The sequence below is a fragment of the Meles meles genome, chromosome 7, assembly GCF_922984935.1.
Source record: "Meles meles chromosome 7, mMelMel3.1 paternal haplotype, whole genome shotgun sequence".
NCBI classification, from domain to species: Eukaryota; Metazoa; Chordata; class Mammalia; order Carnivora; family Mustelidae; genus Meles; species Meles meles.
Genome location: NC_060072.1, coordinates 56,054,116 through 56,072,628, shown reverse-complemented (window position 1 = coordinate 56,072,628; position 18,513 = coordinate 56,054,116). Strand labels below are relative to the sequence as shown.

Genomic DNA, 18,513 nt, shown 5'->3' with positions numbered 1-18,513 from the left:
GAAGCAGATGATTCCGCTTCTGCCTATTGTCAAAAGATCAATAGTAGCCTAAGGCTACCTCACAGTGCTGCATCATTTCACCTCACTTCATCTCTCATGGATACATTTTTATCATTTCATATCATCAGAAGAAGTGTGAGTACAGTACAAGAAGATAGTTTGAGAGATCACAGTCACGTAACTTCTACTATAGTATATTGTAATTGTCCTATTTTATTGTGAATTACTGTTGTTAATCTCTTACTGTACCTAATTTATAAATTAAACTTTATTTTGGGTCTATATGTCCGGGTAAATACAGTGTATACAGGGTTGGGTACTATTCATGGTTGCAGGCATTCACTGGGAGTCTTGGAGGCACCCCCTTATAGGTAAGGGGGGACTGCTGTATTAGTAACATTGTGGGAGTTGTTCCTCTCTCCCCGCCCATGTGCCTCCAGGTAGGGGCCTGTGACAGCCGGTCGGAATGCATCTGATGGCTCCATTATGGTTACCTCTGGCTGGAGTTCCTTCCTAGGCTGAAGCTGCCACTTCTTTTCAGGGGAATGTATGGGCTGTTAGCAGAGGCTGTGCAAAACCAGTGTAAGATTCTGGTGAATCTCTTCCTCCTCAAGCTGCGAGCCGATCAAAAATGCCAAACACTTAGCAATAATCGCAACTTGTAAAATCCCAAACACAGTCCTTACCAATTGTCCCTTTGCTCTGTCTTAGGTGCTAACACATTTATCTCGGAATTTTACCGGCCGGTGTAAGAAATCGGTAGTCCCTGTTGGACCTAATGCTGGGGACAGTCTGTAATTTTGCAAAGCCAGGAGAGAAAGACAAATCTCTGCTTTGAGTTGGCGTTTGACCATCCTTCGCTATATCAAGTTTACAGCTGGTGTTAGCAGCATTCGTCTTTATTTTCCCTAAAGGAAAAAAGCTGAAGCCCGTCTCCAAGCCCGAAGATTGAGCTCACGGCCCCGCGTCACGACCCGCGCGGCTCCCCGAGCACCGACCGCAGCCCTGCCGGCTGCCCGCCGCCTCCCACACCCCCGGCCCAGGTGTCAGTCAGCGGGCGCCCGGACCTCCACCTGGCTCGGCCGGCAGCGACCGCACAAAGAGCCGAGCAGGCGGCGGCCCGGCCGAGCCGCAGAAAGTAGTCCCGACCAGGCCGGGCCGATGTTGTTCGACGTCGCTTCACGCCCTCCGCGGGGAGGGCCGCCGCGGCCGGCCCAGGAAAGAATCCCATAGGAATGCGCCGGGGGGAGGCCTTTTGCTTCCAGCTCTGCTCCGCTTGTCTGGCAGATCTCCCGGGGTCTCCACGCGGAGGCCGCGCGCGCGGCCCCCCACTTTCTTTCGTGGCTGCACGGGAGGAGGCGCCGAGGGAGGGGCTCGCCCGCGCGCAGGGAGACCTTGGCGGCGACCCGTGGCGGCGGCTGGCCCGCGGTATCCCTGCGCCGCTGCGTGAGAGGAAGAGGCTGAATGAGGAGCTGCGCGGGGGAAGCGGGGCGCCGGGGGAGGAGGTGGCGGCATGGAAGCAGACGCTGGCGTCGCGCGAGCCCCCGGCAGAACAGCGCGGTAGAGAGGGCGGCGGCGGCGACGGCGCGCGCGGAGCCCTGACGTGCCCCTTTCTTTCTTTTCTCTCTGGAAAGCTGGGAAGCATGAGCGTGCAGACCTGCCGCTGCGGCGGCCGCTCCGGCTCCTCGCCTCCCCCTCTTCTGGCCGCCCCTCGCCGGTAGAGAAGAGAACGCGAGAAGGGAAGATGGGGGCCGTCCTGAGGAGCCTCCTGGCCTGCAGTTTCTGTGCGCTTCTGAGAGGTGGGAAGGGGGAGCGCGAAAGTTGGTGGGATTTGGGGGGGGGGGTGGCCTTGTTTTGTGTGTGACTGGGGGAAGGGGGAGGGAGGGAGGAGAAGGGGAAGAGGAGCCAGGAGAGGCCTGGTCGTGGGGAAGGAGAGAGAAAGGGGCCCGGGAGAAGGGGCTGTGCGCTCCGCCTGGCCACAATGCAGACCCTTTCCCGGGGTTCCGGACCTTCCCTGGACAAATCGGAGCCTCAGTCCGGGCTGCTTGTCTGGGTGAACCCCTGGAGCCCCATTCTGTCGCAGTGACTGAGGGGCTGTGCGTCTCTTTCTGCCTGGAGTCCTCCGGTAGAAGGGTCTTTGTATGCATTTTGGCTTTTAAAATGTTTGAGCCCAAGATGCCTTAACGTTGGTCTCCCCTCTCGAAGCCCCCACCTTTTCCGTGTCTCTAACGTGAACTTTTCGAGCCTTCTTACTGTTTTTCCAGGCCTCGTTCCTACTAGTGATTGGCTTTCTTTGGGGATCGAATGATCCTGGGTGAGAGCACAGTTGGAAAGTGACTTCGGGGTTATAGGTCCGAGCGTTTCAGCTTTGGGATTCTTCTGAGCTTCAGCCCATAATAGACAACGTTGCCGTTGTAACCCCTGGTATTCGGGACTTGCCCCTATTTTCGGAGCATGCAAGTGTACAGTTGGCATTAATAGGAAAGTCATCCTTGTGTGAAGAGGAGCCTGTCCTGGGATCCAAGTTATCATTTGCTGCGCTCCCCTGGGGACAGCTTGCGCTTTGGTAAATAACATGGGCTAGCCTAGATAACTTGCTCAGAGAATCGCATACATTCGATGACCCCGTGGTTTTTTGAATTGGCCTGCAAAGCTGTCACATATGCTGTGACTTTTATTTTGTGACAGTTCACTGGGGTTTTTGATTGGCCCGCAAGATTTCAACAGCTCTTCTCAAACTTATCAGTGTTGAAGTGCTGATGAGTCTTGTGCTCTTGAGCATTTTACCAACAGAGGAAGTACGGATCGGATTGATGCTATTAGCTCTGGCTGTGGTTTTGTTAAAATTCTCATTTGTGTTCATGGTAAATTCTTTTCAGGTATAAGACCTTTTGAGTCGATGGAGATTTTTAACTCTTATTTTAACAAGCTAAACTTTTGGTAAGCCTCCAGAACTTGGTAAAGTTTACAGGGCACGATAGTAACTCGGGATCTTGCACAAATGAGCCCAGTATTGCCATTTCTGTGTGTGTATATTTTTGGATGAATGCGATTGACTTTTTTTTTTTTTTTTTTTTGGAGGAGGAATTTTATTTTACTCTTCTGCAGGATTATTGTTTGCATGTTATATCTACTTATACTTAATAATTATGACTCACTCTAAGCATATTTCAAACCATTTTCATATGTAACCCTTTAAAGATAGTGCTCACTTAATTTTCTTGGCCGAGAATTTAATGCAGTGTTGTCTTTGAGAGGTTTAATAAGTGTATGTTTATTTCATTATAGTATACTCTTCGTTGAAAGGGATTTTGCTTTAACTGTGAGAATCATATTTGATATAAGGATATGTACGTTTTTTAGGACAGAAAATTTACTAAGAGAGTCAGCTGATGGGTTAAAGTCTTGGGGAGGTAAAAGTCCATAACCTGGGATACTTCTGGTTTCCCAGTTGTATTTCTTTGAGGGCAAGACTATGATGTAAATGCCATTTGTTTATTTTAACACCAAATTTGAGCCTAGAGTTGGGTTTGTTCCTTCCTGGAGTTTAGAAAAGTTGCACTTGAAGTATTAATTTGAAGCATGGTGTTATATAACAAGACCCAAAAGAGTTAATGGTTTAAGCAGCCTCATTTCTGATATAAAAGTTTGCATAAGTGGACCTCTCGTTTTAAATGTAGCATACTAATGATATACGATGGTCTTTGAATTTAACAGTACTTGAATGTGAGTACATATTATTTGAACTAAGATGGCATTTTGATGTTAAAGATTTTTATTCATACTGTAGATTCTTTTCATTCTTCTGTCATTCTCTGTTATAATAGTGGCATTAGTTAACCTTGGAGTCTAAGAAAAATGTGATTAATTTGTTGCATTAAAATAATTTTTTTTCACAGAGTGGGTATTAACATTGAAAATTTAACACTGGGATGGTGGGATTATGAGAGTTTGAGAGACGTTTTCTGCTGTAGTGCTGTTAAATCAACATCTGAAGGCCAGAGAATTACTTGCTGTCATCATCTGGGCGTCCCTATCCCTACCATGGGAGGACAAAGTGTAATGGAAAGATTTGGGGATTTCGACACTAAAATCTTGGGTTCAAAGTCTGTGCTTCTCTACTTAATAACTGTGATTCCAGTCTAGTCAGTTTCTCCGGGCTTTAGTACCTTACCTGTAAAATGTAGGTAGTAATACCGATCTGATTTACATGTGTAATGGGCACATTAAATGAAATGATCAATATCAATGATTTGCTAACATTATTTTTGTTATAATTTTGTATTGTGGACATACCCTCAAATGGTAGGAATTTGAGATTTAATTTGTATAAAATTTACAAATTATTACAAGTAGAGATCTTGATCATTTTGGTCTAACAGCTTCATTTGCAAGTGGGGATACTCAGATTCAGAAAGATTATGATTTGATTAAGCTCCTATAGCTAATTAATGGTAGAGGAATATTAGGGATTTATTGGTAGGAATTTATTAATGGTAAGGATTTGTTTGTTCTTTTAACCCGCTGAGCCACCCAGGCACCCCAAGTGTTCATTCTTTTAGCAAATATATTTGGAATACCTACTGTGTATCAGGTTCTGATATTATAGTGGTGAGGGAAATAGACATGTCCCTGTTCTAATGGACCTAACAATCTGGGTTGTCTTCTTTACTATTCTTTTAGTTCCATCCAGGTATTGATTAGAAAAGATTATATCTCTGATTTTTCTAGAGGGAATATTTTTATAAGAATATAAATTTTGGAATACCCTTGTGCATATAATCTGCAGGTACTTTGTCTCAGCTTGAGGAGGCTTTGTTGTTTCATAAACATTTTCTGCTACTTAGTTTTTTAAAAAGTATATTAGTTTTGGTGGGATGGTGAAAAATACTATACAGACAAGCCACCAGTGTTTTCCATCTTTTGTAGAAGTGGTCCTTGGGAAAGCTTTTTCTTTAATATCAAATGTAAAATCTCAAGGCGGTAGAATAAATTTTGGAGTGGCAATCAGGAGAATTAGATTCTGGTTCTAAGTTTGCCGTTAACTGTGTGTTATGACCTTGGTTAAGTCACTTAATCTCTGTGCACCTTATTTGCATGAGGATGATGAATCCTTCTTTTGGAGATCCTTATTTTACATTAACATGTTAAGGGCTCTGAGAGAATATGAAGTAGAGAGACCAATTTTAATTTTGTTTAACCCACTGTTTCCCAAACTTGATTTTTTTTAAAGTTTTGTTTATTTATTTATTTGAGAGAGAGAGAGAGAGAGGGCACACAACAAGGCAGAGGGGCAGAGGAAGAGAGAGAAATAGGCTTCCCACTGAGCAGGGAGCCCGATGTGGGACTCGATCCCAGGACCCTGAGATCATGACTTGAGCTGAAGGCAGATGCTTAACTGACTGAGCCACCCAGGTGCCCCCCAAACTTGATATTTTTTTTCCCATAAATCTTTTTACATTCTGCTGGACCTTTGATGCAAGCAACGCACTTGGGGAGAGTGGATTGGATGACCCTTTGAGCATGAGGTTGATCACTGTGATTGATATTTAATGATAATTTCGTGTAGTTGAGTTTGATACTTTTCCTACTTATTTGGTTTTAGGTTTGCTCCTCTGGCTGGGGAATAATTTGTAAGGTTTTAGTTGGTTGTTAATCATGAGGCTTAACAGTGATTTCCCATAGTTTGGTTTCTCAGAGACTTTTTTATTTTGCTTTAATTGGAGGTTTTTCCATTTGCTGAACTGAAGTATTCTTCCATACGGCTATATTGCTTTGGCTATCAGAAATGACTGTCTTTTTTGACTTTCAAAGAAGATTGTATGGAGGGTATATAGAGTGAGAATATTCAATGTGAGCTTAAAATTTAAACATATCAGAAAAATAAGTAAAACAGTAACCTGTTTAGGTCATGGGTAAATATTCTTGAAAATTCAGTCTCATCTTGGAAGTTTCATTGCAAGTTTATATTCAAAGAAGACTGTAAAGTGGGGCACTATAGTAGGAAGGTATGGGCTTTGTTGATAAACCAAGTACTACTTTATGCAACCTTGGATAAGTTACTAAGGTTTAGTTTCCTCTTCTGTTATATAGGGATGATACCTTACAAGATTTTTATGAGAACTGTTGAGATAATATTAGCAAAGGGAGAGTATAGTGCATAGTTGGTAGTAGACTTTGAATAAATGGTTGCTAATATTTAGATGGCTAAGTTAAAAGAAATATTAATGCTCAGGAGAGATTAAGAAAACATTTAAGTGTCAGGCACTGCTATAGGGAGTCAATAGGTTTTTGAACTTTTTTTTGACTCTTCTGCAACCAAAACAAAAGTTCCATGAAATGCTTTCACTTCTGAGATATATATATATATTTTTTTTTTTTCAAAGTTTTCATTTATTTTTTTAAAGTAATCTTTATCCCCAATGTGGGGCTCAAACTCAGGACCCGAGAACCCTCCTACAGTGTTGGTGGGAATGTAAGCTGGTGCAGCCACTCTGGAAAACAGTATAGAGGTTCCTCAAAAAGTTTAAAAAAAAAAAAAAGTTAAAAATAGAGCTACCCTATGACCCAGCAACTGCACTAGTGGGTATTTACCCCAAAGATACAGATGTAGTGATCCATAGGGGCATGTGCACCCCAATATTTATAGCAGCAATGTGCTCAGTAGCCAAACTGTGGAAAGAGCCTAGATGTCCATCAACAGATGAATGGATAAAGAAGATGTGGTGTGTGCGTATACACACACAGACAATGGAATATTATGCAGCCATCAAAAACCTGAAATCTTGCCATTTGCAGTGATGTGGAGGGAACTAGAGGGTATTATCCTAAGCAAAGTAAGTCAGTCGGAGAAAGACAATTATCATATGATCTCCATGACATGAGGAATTTGAGAAACAAGACAGAGGATCTTAGGGGAAGGGAGGGGGAAATGAAATAAGACGAAACCAGAGAGGGAGACAAACCATAAGAGACTCTTAATCTTAGGAAACCAACAGAGTGTTGCTGGAGTGGAGGGTTGTGGGATGGATGGGGTGGCTGGGTGATGGACAGTGGGGAGGGTATGGGCTTTGGTGAGCACTGTGAATTGTGTAAGACTGATGAATGACCTGTACCCCTGAAACAACTAATACATTATATGTTAATAAAACAAACTCAGAAGCCCAAGATCAAGAGTCATATGCTCCATCATCTGAGCCAGAGAGGCACCCCACTTCTGATATTTTCTGTTTTATTTTATATAATTAAAATGGCTACTATGTTAAATTTATTTTACCTTAAAAGATTGCAGCTTTAGGGGCTCCTGGGTGGCTCAGTGGGTTAAGCCTCTGCCTTGGGCTCAGGTCATGATCTCAGGGTCCTGGGATCGACTCTCTGCTTGGCAGGGAGCCTGCTTCCTCCTGTCTCTCTACCTGCCTCTCTGCCTACTTGTGATCTCTCTCTCTGTCAAATAAATAAATAAAATCTTAAAAAAAAAAAAAAGATTGCAGCTTTAACACTTTTAGGTGATTATTAGAAATAAACTGAGGATAAATAGTGGAATTGGTTGTGATACTTATTTACTTACTTAAGAGTTAAGTATGGGCAGAGTAATTTTATCAAAACATTGTTTAACTGTGAAATTTTTTTATTGTATTATTTCATTACAACAATTAAATTTATTCTTTTGGTAGACTTCTCACTGAAGAATGGGTAAATGCTATACTGAGTTCTTGCATTACATGTTTAACTCTTTATGTGAGAGTTTATGTATGTCCGGTAAAATGAGCCTCATCTTAATGAATAGAACACCACCATGTGAATAACTTTGAAATACAGTCAAATACGCAGACCAGGCAATCTAAGAATGGGATATTTGCCCTTGAAATTACTAATTTAAAATACATTATATGTTTATAAAAAAAGAAATTGGAAGGGGAGGCGAACCATAAGAGACTATGGACTCTGAAAAACAACCTGAGGGTTTTGAAGGGTCAGGGGTGGGAGGTTGGGGGAACAGGTGGTGGGTAATAGGGAGGGCACGTTTTGCATGGAGCACTGGGTGTTGTGCAAACAATGAATACTGTTACGCTGAAAAAAATAAAAAAAAAGTTAGAATTGTTAAAAAAATTACTAATTTAAAAAATAATTTGTCATAAATACAAGGAAAATAGTGTTATTTGATATTATTAGCACATGCTTGGTTTCTCAGACTTGTGTTATTTGTGGAGGTGACTATCCTCACAAACAGTTCACGACATTTAGATGTGAGACAGGAATATTAAAATGTGCCTGGGCTCTATGTGGTGAAGATTACTAGTACTTCAGTGCCATGATCCTTTTAGCTATAAGGTATCTTGCTAATTTTTAAAAAGATTTTATTTATTTGAGCAAGTGAGAGTGTGCAAGAGGGCGAGTGTGCATGTGCACAGGTGGGGGGGTGGTGGAGGAACAGAAGGAGAGGGAGAAGCAGACTCCCTGCTGAGTAGGGAGCCTGACATGGGGTTTGGTTCTAGGACCCTGGGATCATGCGTGACCTGAGCTGAAGGAAGATGTTTAAGTGACTGAGCCACCCAGGTGCCCCATAACTTGCTAATTTTTATTTCTGTGATACTTTGCTTGGAAGGGCCAGGAGATTGGGGATGTAAAGTGAAATCATATTTTTAGGCAAAAAATTTATTAAGTGAATTTTTAAGTCATAAATTGACATTAGGACTAAAGGTATTGATTACATTCTCAGTAAAAATAAAAATGCAGAGGTGAATATGATTGACAGTAATCCTACTTTTCAAGGAAGTAGTCATTCAGATATTGGGAAAGTTACCTTTATCAAATTATGTATGTTTGGCCAGGAAGCCATTTTCTCTGATGGCTTTGGTTAGTCATTACTTTATCACTCTTAGACCAAAATCACATCAAGTGATACGCATATCAAGGATACCATACCAAGGATACCCATATCAAGGATATGGGTATAGGAGTCTTTCTCATTATTGGCCAGCTTTATTAGGAGATGTAATTTAATTGTATCCATATATCCAATTTAAAGATGATATATTTTGCAAGTCTGAGAAAGCTACATATGAACTTCATTAACATGAATTCTTAGCTACATTGTTATATGGTCTCTATTTGTAAGTTTCTTGATTTATGCCAGTGAAGACAACAGCTCTTTGTTAGATATAAAGTGTTTCAAGAATAGATTTTTTTCCCCTCTTCATATACCACTATGAACCAGAGCTTTGCATATATTAAGTATTCTAAATTTTATACTTAACATGATATTAAAAGATGTGAGTTTTTATGACATTTATACAGTCTAGGGCTTCATTTTGTGCTTTATCTCAAATTACTAGACATGATTTAAATTTGTAGCTACTATAATTTTTTTTTATCACAGATTAGATAGAGAAAACTAATCAGAAGTAAATCAGTATGTTTGTGTCTGAGACTGAATTTGAAATGTGGATTATGTAATGTGTTTTCTGATTTTAGGATATAACTTTTGCATTATTAATACAATTAACATGCGCAAGTACTTTTTTAACCCAGTTTTTTTTTTAAAGATATAATTCATATACCATGAAATTCTTTGTTTTAAAGTATCCAGTTCAGTGGTTTTAGTATATTCACAGGGTCTACAGCCATCACCACTGTCTAATTCAAGTACATTTTCATCACCCCAAAAAGAAACTCTGTATCCCTTTAGTAGTCACTTTCCATTTCCCCTTCCCCCAGTGGTTGGTAATGACTAATCTACTTTTCTGTCTCTGTAGATTTGCTGTGCTGAACATTTCATATAAATGGAATCATACAATATGTGGCCTTTTGAGTATGGCTTTCACTTAGCATAATGTTTTCAAGGTTCATTTATGTTTATAGCACATATCAGTACTTCCTTTTTATGACTGAATACTATTCTGTTGTGTGAATATGTGAAGTACTTTGGAATGAGTATGGGTTTGCTCATTGGGATCTTTACCTTCAGAAATTATTTCTGGGGCGCCTGGGTGGCTCAGTGGGTTAAGCCTCTGCCTTTGGCTCAGGTCATGATCTCAGGGTCCTGGGATCGAGCCCCGCATCGGGCCCTCTGCTCAGCAGGGAGCCTGCTTCCCCCTCTCTCTCTCTGCCTGCCTCTCTGCCTACTTGTGATCTCTTTCTCTGTCAAATAAATAAATAAAATCTTAAAAAAAATTATTTCTGAAATCTCTTTTTGAAGTTACAGAAATAGATATGAAAAAAACCTAAGTTCTTATTTTTCTGCTGGAGAAGCGCTCGGTTCGCCACCACCCCATTTCCGTGTATTGACTTACATAGAGCCCTGTCTCAGTTGAACTTTTTTACCAAATTCCTATTAGATTAATAGGATAGAAGGGGTATTAGCAATTACCTGACCCAAATTCTTCATTTTTATAAAGTAGAAAGGTGAACGAATAACTTAAGGTTAGGGTGCTGGTACTCTGGACAGTAATTTCACATGTAGTGCTTTTTGTATGCACCTAATTTTACCTTGGCCTTTAAGTTTTGGAAATGATACCAGTCATTTTTAATAGAAGAAAATACATGTCAGTGTTGTTTTGGAGTTTGCAAATCGGTGGTTTGTCATAATACTGTAAAATAAAAACCAGTCTGGATTTAGGTAAGGAGAGACTTTTCAAAATGATTATTGAAAAAGGAGAATGCTCTGACTGAAAGATCTGCAAGTGTCTCAAAATCAAACACACAAAAAAACTTTTATAGAGAAGGTTAAGCAGGACCAGCAGGAACTTTGTATGGGGGTGAGTCAAGAGGGTAGGCTAGGTAAGCAGATTACATGATCAGGATAGCTTAACTGGATTTGTTTTCCCCCTGTGGTCAACTGATACTTGGAATGTCCTGTTAAGGAGGAAGTCCTGCATCTAGTTGCTTAACCTTGGGGCAAGCCAAAGTTTAGGAGCTTGTGGGAAAGAAGAAAAGCTTGACTAAAGTTTGGTCAAGCCAAATCAGTGGATAAGTAATGAACAGTGTGAGCATATGGTCAGTTCCCCTGTTTAAAACAAAATTTTTCACTATTAGGGATATGTTTTAGTCAGTTGAGGCTTATAGCTTTTTGCTATAACAAAATTACTATAGACTGGATGGCTTATAAACAACAGAAATTTATTTCTCACAGTTATGGTACCTTGAAGTCCCAAGATCAAAGGCACCAGCATGGATGGTTTTTGGTGAGGATCCTCTCTGGGTTGCAGACTGCTGACCTCTCTCTGAATCCTCACAGGGTAGATAGGGAGAGAGGAAATAAGCTCTTGGCTCTTGAAAGGGTACCTAATCCCATTCATGTGGACTCCACCCTCATGATTACCCCCCTATTCCCCCCTACACTCATGACCTCATGTAAGAAGGGCTAATAACTCCCAAAGGCCTCACTCCTGATACCTTCGCATAGGGGGGTAGGGTTTCAAGAGGAATTTTGGGGGGCACAAACATTTATTCCCTCACAAGATAGAATAAGAGTCATTGTGAAGTTGGTATCATTATATTTGACCTGATTATTTCTGTAGGTATAGGCCTTGTGAGTTGGCCTTGCTGAATTTTTTTTTTTTTTAAGATTTTATTTATTTGTCAGAGAGAGATCACAAGTAGGCAGAGAGGCAGGCAGAGAGAGAGGGGGAAGCAGGCTCCCTGCTGAGCAGAGAGCCCGATGCGGGGCTCGATCCTAGGACCCTGGGATCATGACCTGAGCCGAAGGCAGAGGCTTTAACCTACTGAGCCACCCAGGCGCCCCTTGTTGAATGTTTTTATAAGGAATCTTAGATTGGACTGGAAGAAAAAATTATTATTAAAGTATAATTGACATGCAGTGTTATAACATACTATGTTATGTTTCAAACATAACATGCCATGTTCTGTTTCAGGTGTACACTATATAGTGATTTGACAGTTCTGTACATTACTCAGTGCTCATCATGACAAGTGCAGACATCCTTGTTGTACAGTGTTAGTTATTGGCTGTATTCCCTGTGCTGTACTTATCAACTCTGATTTATTTATTTTGTAAATGGGAGTTGGTACCTCTTAATTTCTTTCATTTTTTCCCCATCCCTTCCCCCATCTTACACTTGGCAACCATCAACTTGTTCTTTGTATTTAATAGTCTGGTTTTTTAAATTGGTTTTGTTTCTTAGATTCCACATTTAAGTGAAATCATATGGTATGTGTCTTTGACTTATTTCTTTAGCATAATACCCTCTAGGTTTATCTGTGTTGTCACAGCTAGCAAGATTTTATTATTTTTTTATGGTAGAGAAATAGTCCATTGTATATGTGTGTGCATGCACGCCTCATCTTCATCTATTGATACTTGTGTTGCTTCCATATTTTGGCTATTATAAATTATGCTATAGAAACAAAAGGGTACATCTATCTTTTCAAATTATTTTTTTTGTTTTCTTTGGGTAGATATCCAGTAGTGAAATTACTGGATCATATGGTATTTCTATTTTTAATTTTTTGAGGAACGTCTCTGCTGTTTTCCACAGTGGTTACACCTATTTACATTCCCACAAAAAGTGCATGATGTTCCTTTTTTTCCACATCCTTGCCAACATTTGTTGTTTCTTGTCTTTTTTTTTTTCAGATTATTTATTTATTTATTTGACAGAGAAATCACAAGTAGGCAGAAGTAGGCAGAGAGGCAGATAGAGAGGGAGGAGCAGGCTCCCTGAGCCTGATATAGGGCTTGATCCCAGGACCCTGGGATCATGACCTGATGCGAAGGCAGAGGCTTAACCCACTGAGCCACCCAGGTGCCCCTGTTTCTTGTCTTTTTAATACTAGTCATTTTCCACTGGTGCAAGGTGATTGTCTCATTGTGGTTTTGATTTTCATTTCTCTGATGATTAATGATGTTGAGCATTGTTTCATGTGTCTCTTGGCCATCCTTGTCTTCTTTGAAAAAATGTCTCTTCATGTCCTCTGCTCATTTTTTAATCAGATTGTTATTTTGGTATTGAACTGTATAAGTTTGTTATGTATTTGGGATATTAATCCCCTATCAGATAAATGATTTGGAAATATCTTCTCCCATTTAGTAGGTTGCCTTTTTGTTTTGTTGATGGTTTCCTTTGCTGTGCAAAAGCGCTTTATTTTGTTGTATACTCAGTAGTTTATTTTGGATTTCACATTTTTAAAAAGATTTATTTGAGAAAGAGAGAAAGACAGTTCTCTTCTCTCCTTGAGAGAGACCCAATCAGACTCTACACTGAGCAAGGAGCCTACTCGGGGATTGATCTCATGACCCTGAGATCTCAGACTGAGCAGAAACCAAGAGTTGGATGCTTAACCAACTGTACCTCCCAGGTGCCCCTGGATTTCAGTTTTATAAAAACCTCTTGAAGCCAAGGAAGCAAAGTCAAGAATTCACTATCAGGTTTCACTGGTAGTACCTATAGATTCTGGTGAATTCTTGAGGTTCTCAAACATATCCCAGAGTTTCTGGGCCTGGAAGTGATCTTGCTTACCTCACCTGTGAGGCTGGGAACTCCAGGCCAGGTACCAGTCTAGTTTTCCTCAGAGAACTGTGAGCACTGGCTTCATGAAGTCAGACATAGCTCCTTAAAACTGTCTGGTCATATTTAATTAAAAGAGCACTGCTTTCAAATATGGCGTTCCAGTCAAAGCCTCTGTTGCATACGCAATGTTTGTTTCCACCTAGGGGACAGACTCTTATTGAACCTGTGCTAATATTTATATTGCTCTGAAAATAAGAATACACAAAGTTTTTGAATGATGGAAGAGTTAGGCAGGGAGGAAAAAATGTTTTATTTCTGTTTATAAAAGCATAGTCTGCTTTAAGTCATTAATAAGTTATAGATAACATTAAAAAAAAGAGTTCTTTATATCCAGAAAAAGGAACATTAAAGCATCAGCAATATCTTAAATAAAATTCGTAAACATCCTTCATTGGTTTATTCTGTTCTATGAATTAATTCTTGTTCTGCTAGATCTTGGGTTAGTAGTCTTATGAATCTGTCTGCTTCTGCACTAGCTTTTGGAAATCCTGACTTAGTCCATTGGTATGGTCTCAAAGTTATTTAAGTGATGCCATTAGAAACCCAAGACTATACTTGGTATAGTCCTTTTTCAACAGTCCTTTTTGTTGTTGTTGAAGATGAGCACTCTAGCTTATAGCTGATTTGCAAGCACTTTCAGAGAAGCATAAGAATAGAACAAAAAACTTACTGTAGATGACAGAAGACTTAAAATGTGGTGATTAACTTACTCGATAATTTAAATTAATTAACTAGTTAATTTTTAAATTATCTCCATGCCCAGTGTGGGGCTGAAACTCATGACCCTGAGATCAAGGGTCCGCTGCTCTACCAACTGAGCCAGCCAGGTGCCCCACTCTGATAATTTTTTTTTTTTTTTTTTTTTTTTCAAAGAAACCTCACTGTTCCCACCAGAATCCCTCTGAAACTGTCCGTCACTTCGCTGCTCTATTTCTTTGGTCACTTTCTCCTCCTTCGGTAGCTTGTTTTCCGCTCTCTGTTATAGTTGTGCCAGATTCTCATCTTATTTATTTATTTATTTTTAAGATTTTATTTATTTGACAGAGAGAGATCACAAGTAGGCAGAGAGGCAGGCAGAGAGAGAGGAGGAAGCAGGCTCCCTGCGGAGCAGAGAGCCCGACGCGGGGCTCGATCTCAGGATCCTGAGATCATGACCTGAGCCAAAGGCAGTGGCTTAATCCACTGAGCCACCCAGGCGCCCCCCCACTCTGATAATTTTAAAAGTGAAAGATCTGATGAGAGTGTGTTATAAAACATAATGCTAGTAATGAGGAAATTTGTTTGTTTCATAGCATGCAAACCAAAGTCAGGTCAATCCAAAAAAGTTTTAAACAAAATATCTGTAAGCATAATAATTAACCTTATTTTAAAGAAGAATAGCTATTACATCTAATTTATGTATGTAAATGTATATGATCTTTGCAGAGAATGAAACTGTAAAATATATAATAATCCTGAGCCACATGTGCCATCAAACATATAGTTAGAGGACATCAAGAATATATCAAGATTAGGAAGGGGTTGTGGTGGAACAGGGTGGGAAGGGAACCAAAACCAAAAAGAATATGTCAAGGTTATTAAGTAGAAATTTTTAGTGAGTCTAGAATAAGTCCTAAACATTTGTATAATAAAACTCCATAAGTAAGTGATGAGAATTCTGATTGAGAAACACTGGCCTATCTGGTAGAATATAGTATATTAGATATACTGTACATGACCAAGTTAACATAAAACAATGTATATAACTGAAGTTATCAGTGATAAAATAATATTATCTAATATTAGGCAAAACAGCATCAGGACTTCTGATAAATAGAAACATATGGATGGTGAGAGTATTGATAAATTTCTAGACTTTATGTAACTTCTGAAATAATAATAATATATTTTACTTATATAGATTTAACCTAGTGAGGTAAGCATCACTTCTGATTTTGACCGTGCTTCCCATGCAAATCATAACATTTGACCAAGTAAACCTAATTATTGTTATTTTTTTTTAGAAGATTTTATTTATTGATTTGAGAGAGTATGAGTGGGGGGAGGAGGGAGAAGTGGACTTCCCACTGAACAGGGAGCCCAGTGCATGGCTCGATCCCAGGGCCCAGGGATCATGACCTGAGCTGAAAGCAGATGTTTAACCAACTGAGCCACCCAGGCACCACAATCTAATTATTTTTAATACCTCTCTTTACAAGGTGAAAGAAGAAATTTGTTGTGAATTCCCAGGAAACCTTTGGGAAATTTCAAAGATATTCATAGGGGCAAAATACATCATTTAGGATTTGATTTTGAAAAGGTGGAATGTCAGAAGTTGTCAGGAGAGTTAGAGGTTTGAACACTTGGTTAAATAGGATCATGGGTCAGGGAGAAGAAATACTTGGCTACCTATTTTACCAAAGTGTCAAAAAAATTTTATTTAAAGTAAACATAGGAAGGAACATGATGAACCATAGCTCTTTCAAAAGTGAGAAGACTTTGTCTTTTTTTAAATAGTCAAGATATGATAAAGTCAATTTCAAGCACAGGAAATTCTGATAAGACACAGTGTTTTTGCCTTCTAGGGAGACTACTCAGAAGGTAAAGAAAAATCTTTTATAACCTTTATTCATTTAAAATTCATTTATTTATTTTAGAGTACAAATGGGAGAGGGAGAGAGAATCTCAAGCAGACTCCACATGGAGCCTAGTGTGGGGCTCCATCTCAAAACCCTAACATCATGACCTGAGCCAAACCAGGAGCAGACACGTAACTGACTGCACCACTCAGATGCCCCTTATAAACATCTCTATCAAGAGTAGACCAGTGACTCAAGAAAATTTTGTCATTTTAATAGAAAATCAAATTTTCATTTTGTGCAAGTAGCTGTATTTGATACTAAAGCACTTTTCAAAACTCGTACAAAATAAATATATCAGATCTTAGCCAGCTTTGACCACAACAAAAATTTCTTTTTCATAAACTTTTTATAATGTGTTATATACATTCATGTTTTATCCTGCATTTTGCTCTTTCTATTCTGGAACAGTTAGTCATTTTACTTTGGGACTGTTTTTTTTTTCCCCTTAATAAAAACACATTCTGCATAACTCTATACAAAGTTGTTCTTTTCTTTCACTATTTCTCCTGCTAGAGTCTCATTTAAATATTAGATTATGACTTAAAAGTACTGCTCTTTTAGGGGTGCCTGGGTGGCTCAGTAGGTTAAAGCCTCTGCCTTCGGCTCTGGTCGTGATCCCAAGGTCCTAGGATCGAGCCCCATGTCGGGCTCTCTGCTCAGCGGGGAGCCTGCTCTTCCCGCTCTCTCTGCCTGCCTCTCTGCCTGCTTGTGATCTCTGTCTGTCAAGTTAAAAAAAAAAAAGCAAAAAAAAAGCACTGCTCTTTTACAGAGAAGATGGGAGTTGCATAACTGAACTCTCATGAACCATCATTTTGCAGTAGACTGGCAGAGCTTATGAATATACATCTTAACAACTTTTTATAACCATATACTTCTCAATATGGCAAAAATGAATATGCCTTTAAATAAACTCAAATATGTATATAGCTGCTTGGTACCATAAAAGTAAGAGGGAAAAAAAACTCTTATAAACCTGAAATGCTTGTGGTTTATCATTATTTAAAAAAAATTTTTTTTAAATAATTCTTTTTTTTTATATTTTATTTATTTATTTGACAGATAGGAATCACAAGTAGGCAGAGAGGCAGGCAGAGAGAAGTGGGGGTGGGGGAAGCAGGCTCCCCACTGAACAGAGAGCCGGATGCGGGGCTTGATCCCAGGACGCTGGGATCATGACCTGAGCCAAAGGCAGAGGCCTTAACCCACTGAGCCACCCAGGCGCCCCTTAAATAATTCTTTTAAAGATTTTATTTTTTTGAGAGAGAGAGAATGAGAGAGAAAGAACATGAGAGGGGAGAGGGTCAGAGGGAGAAGCAGACTTCCACTGAGCAAGGAGCCAGATGTAGGACTCGATTCCGGGACTCCAGGATCATGACCTGTGTCGAAGGCAGTTGCTTAACCAACTGAGCCACCTAGGCCCCCTGTTTTGTTTTAATTAGAAAGGACTTTGGTATTTAATAAACATCCATGAATTAATTTACCGTAGTTGTTTTTTTTTTTTTTAGATTTTATTTATTTGAGAGAGCATGCACAGGTGGAGAGGAGAGGCAGTGGGAAAGGAAGAGGGAGAAACAGGGTTCCCACTGAGTAGGAACCTGATGTGGGGTTCAGTCCCAGGGTCCTGGGATCATGACCTGAGCTAAAGGCAGACACTTAACTGACTGAGCCACGTAGGCACCCAGCTCTTAGGTTTTAAGTAACTGAAGGATTTTGGAAACTATTTTCAAGTTGGCTTAATGCAAAACATGGCTAGTGCTGAAATGTTTATCAGAATAGAGATTCAACTTGGCTAAATACAAATGTAGATGTAATTCTAGTTTATTCTGTCAGTAAACCTATAAAAGTTTAGGAAGAACATAGCCAGGTTGAATAAAAATGTATGTTTATCTTAATTTCATGTCGATAACTCAGAAGACATAGCTATTTTTATTGAACCAACAATATTGAACTATTCTCATTTGCCAAAGGTTTACTTAAATGTTTGTTACCTTGCAGTCTTAAGGTACTTGGTTTAGTTTCTATTAAAAAAACCAAAAAAAAAAAAACCAACCCAAAAAAAACCAACAAAAAACTTTTGAAAGTGGAAGTTTAATTTCCTTAATTTCTGGAAATCTTAGGAATATTTAATTTATATGAATAATTATTTACTTTCAAGCTAATTAGAATAGAACTCCTTTAAGGGATTTTATAATCTAAAGTTATAATTGGTAATACTATCTGGAGGTAGAAAAATATTTTATATACCTGTAACACATGTTACATCAAAAACATACAGTATTGTAATAGCATTCTGTACTGACAGATATAACTACACTTGTGGTGAGCATAGCATAATGAATAGATTTTTGTAATTATGTTGTACA

At 39.5% G+C, this 18,513-nt stretch overlaps 1 protein-coding gene across 1 annotated transcript in view; it reads left to right on the top strand.

The window, feature by feature from the left end:
* Positions 1 to 1,673: 1,673 nt before the first annotated feature.
* The window catches only part of LRP6 (LDL receptor related protein 6), a 175,962-nt gene continuing 159,122 nt past the window's right edge, over positions 1,674 to 18,513 (top strand). The window contains exon 1 of the mRNA XM_046011596.1: positions 1,674 to 1,799. Within this exon, the coding sequence (XP_045867552.1) occupies positions 1,745 to 1,799 (55 nt within the window). The 5' untranslated portion in view covers positions 1,674 to 1,744. The remainder of the gene's footprint in view (positions 1,800 to 18,513) is intronic.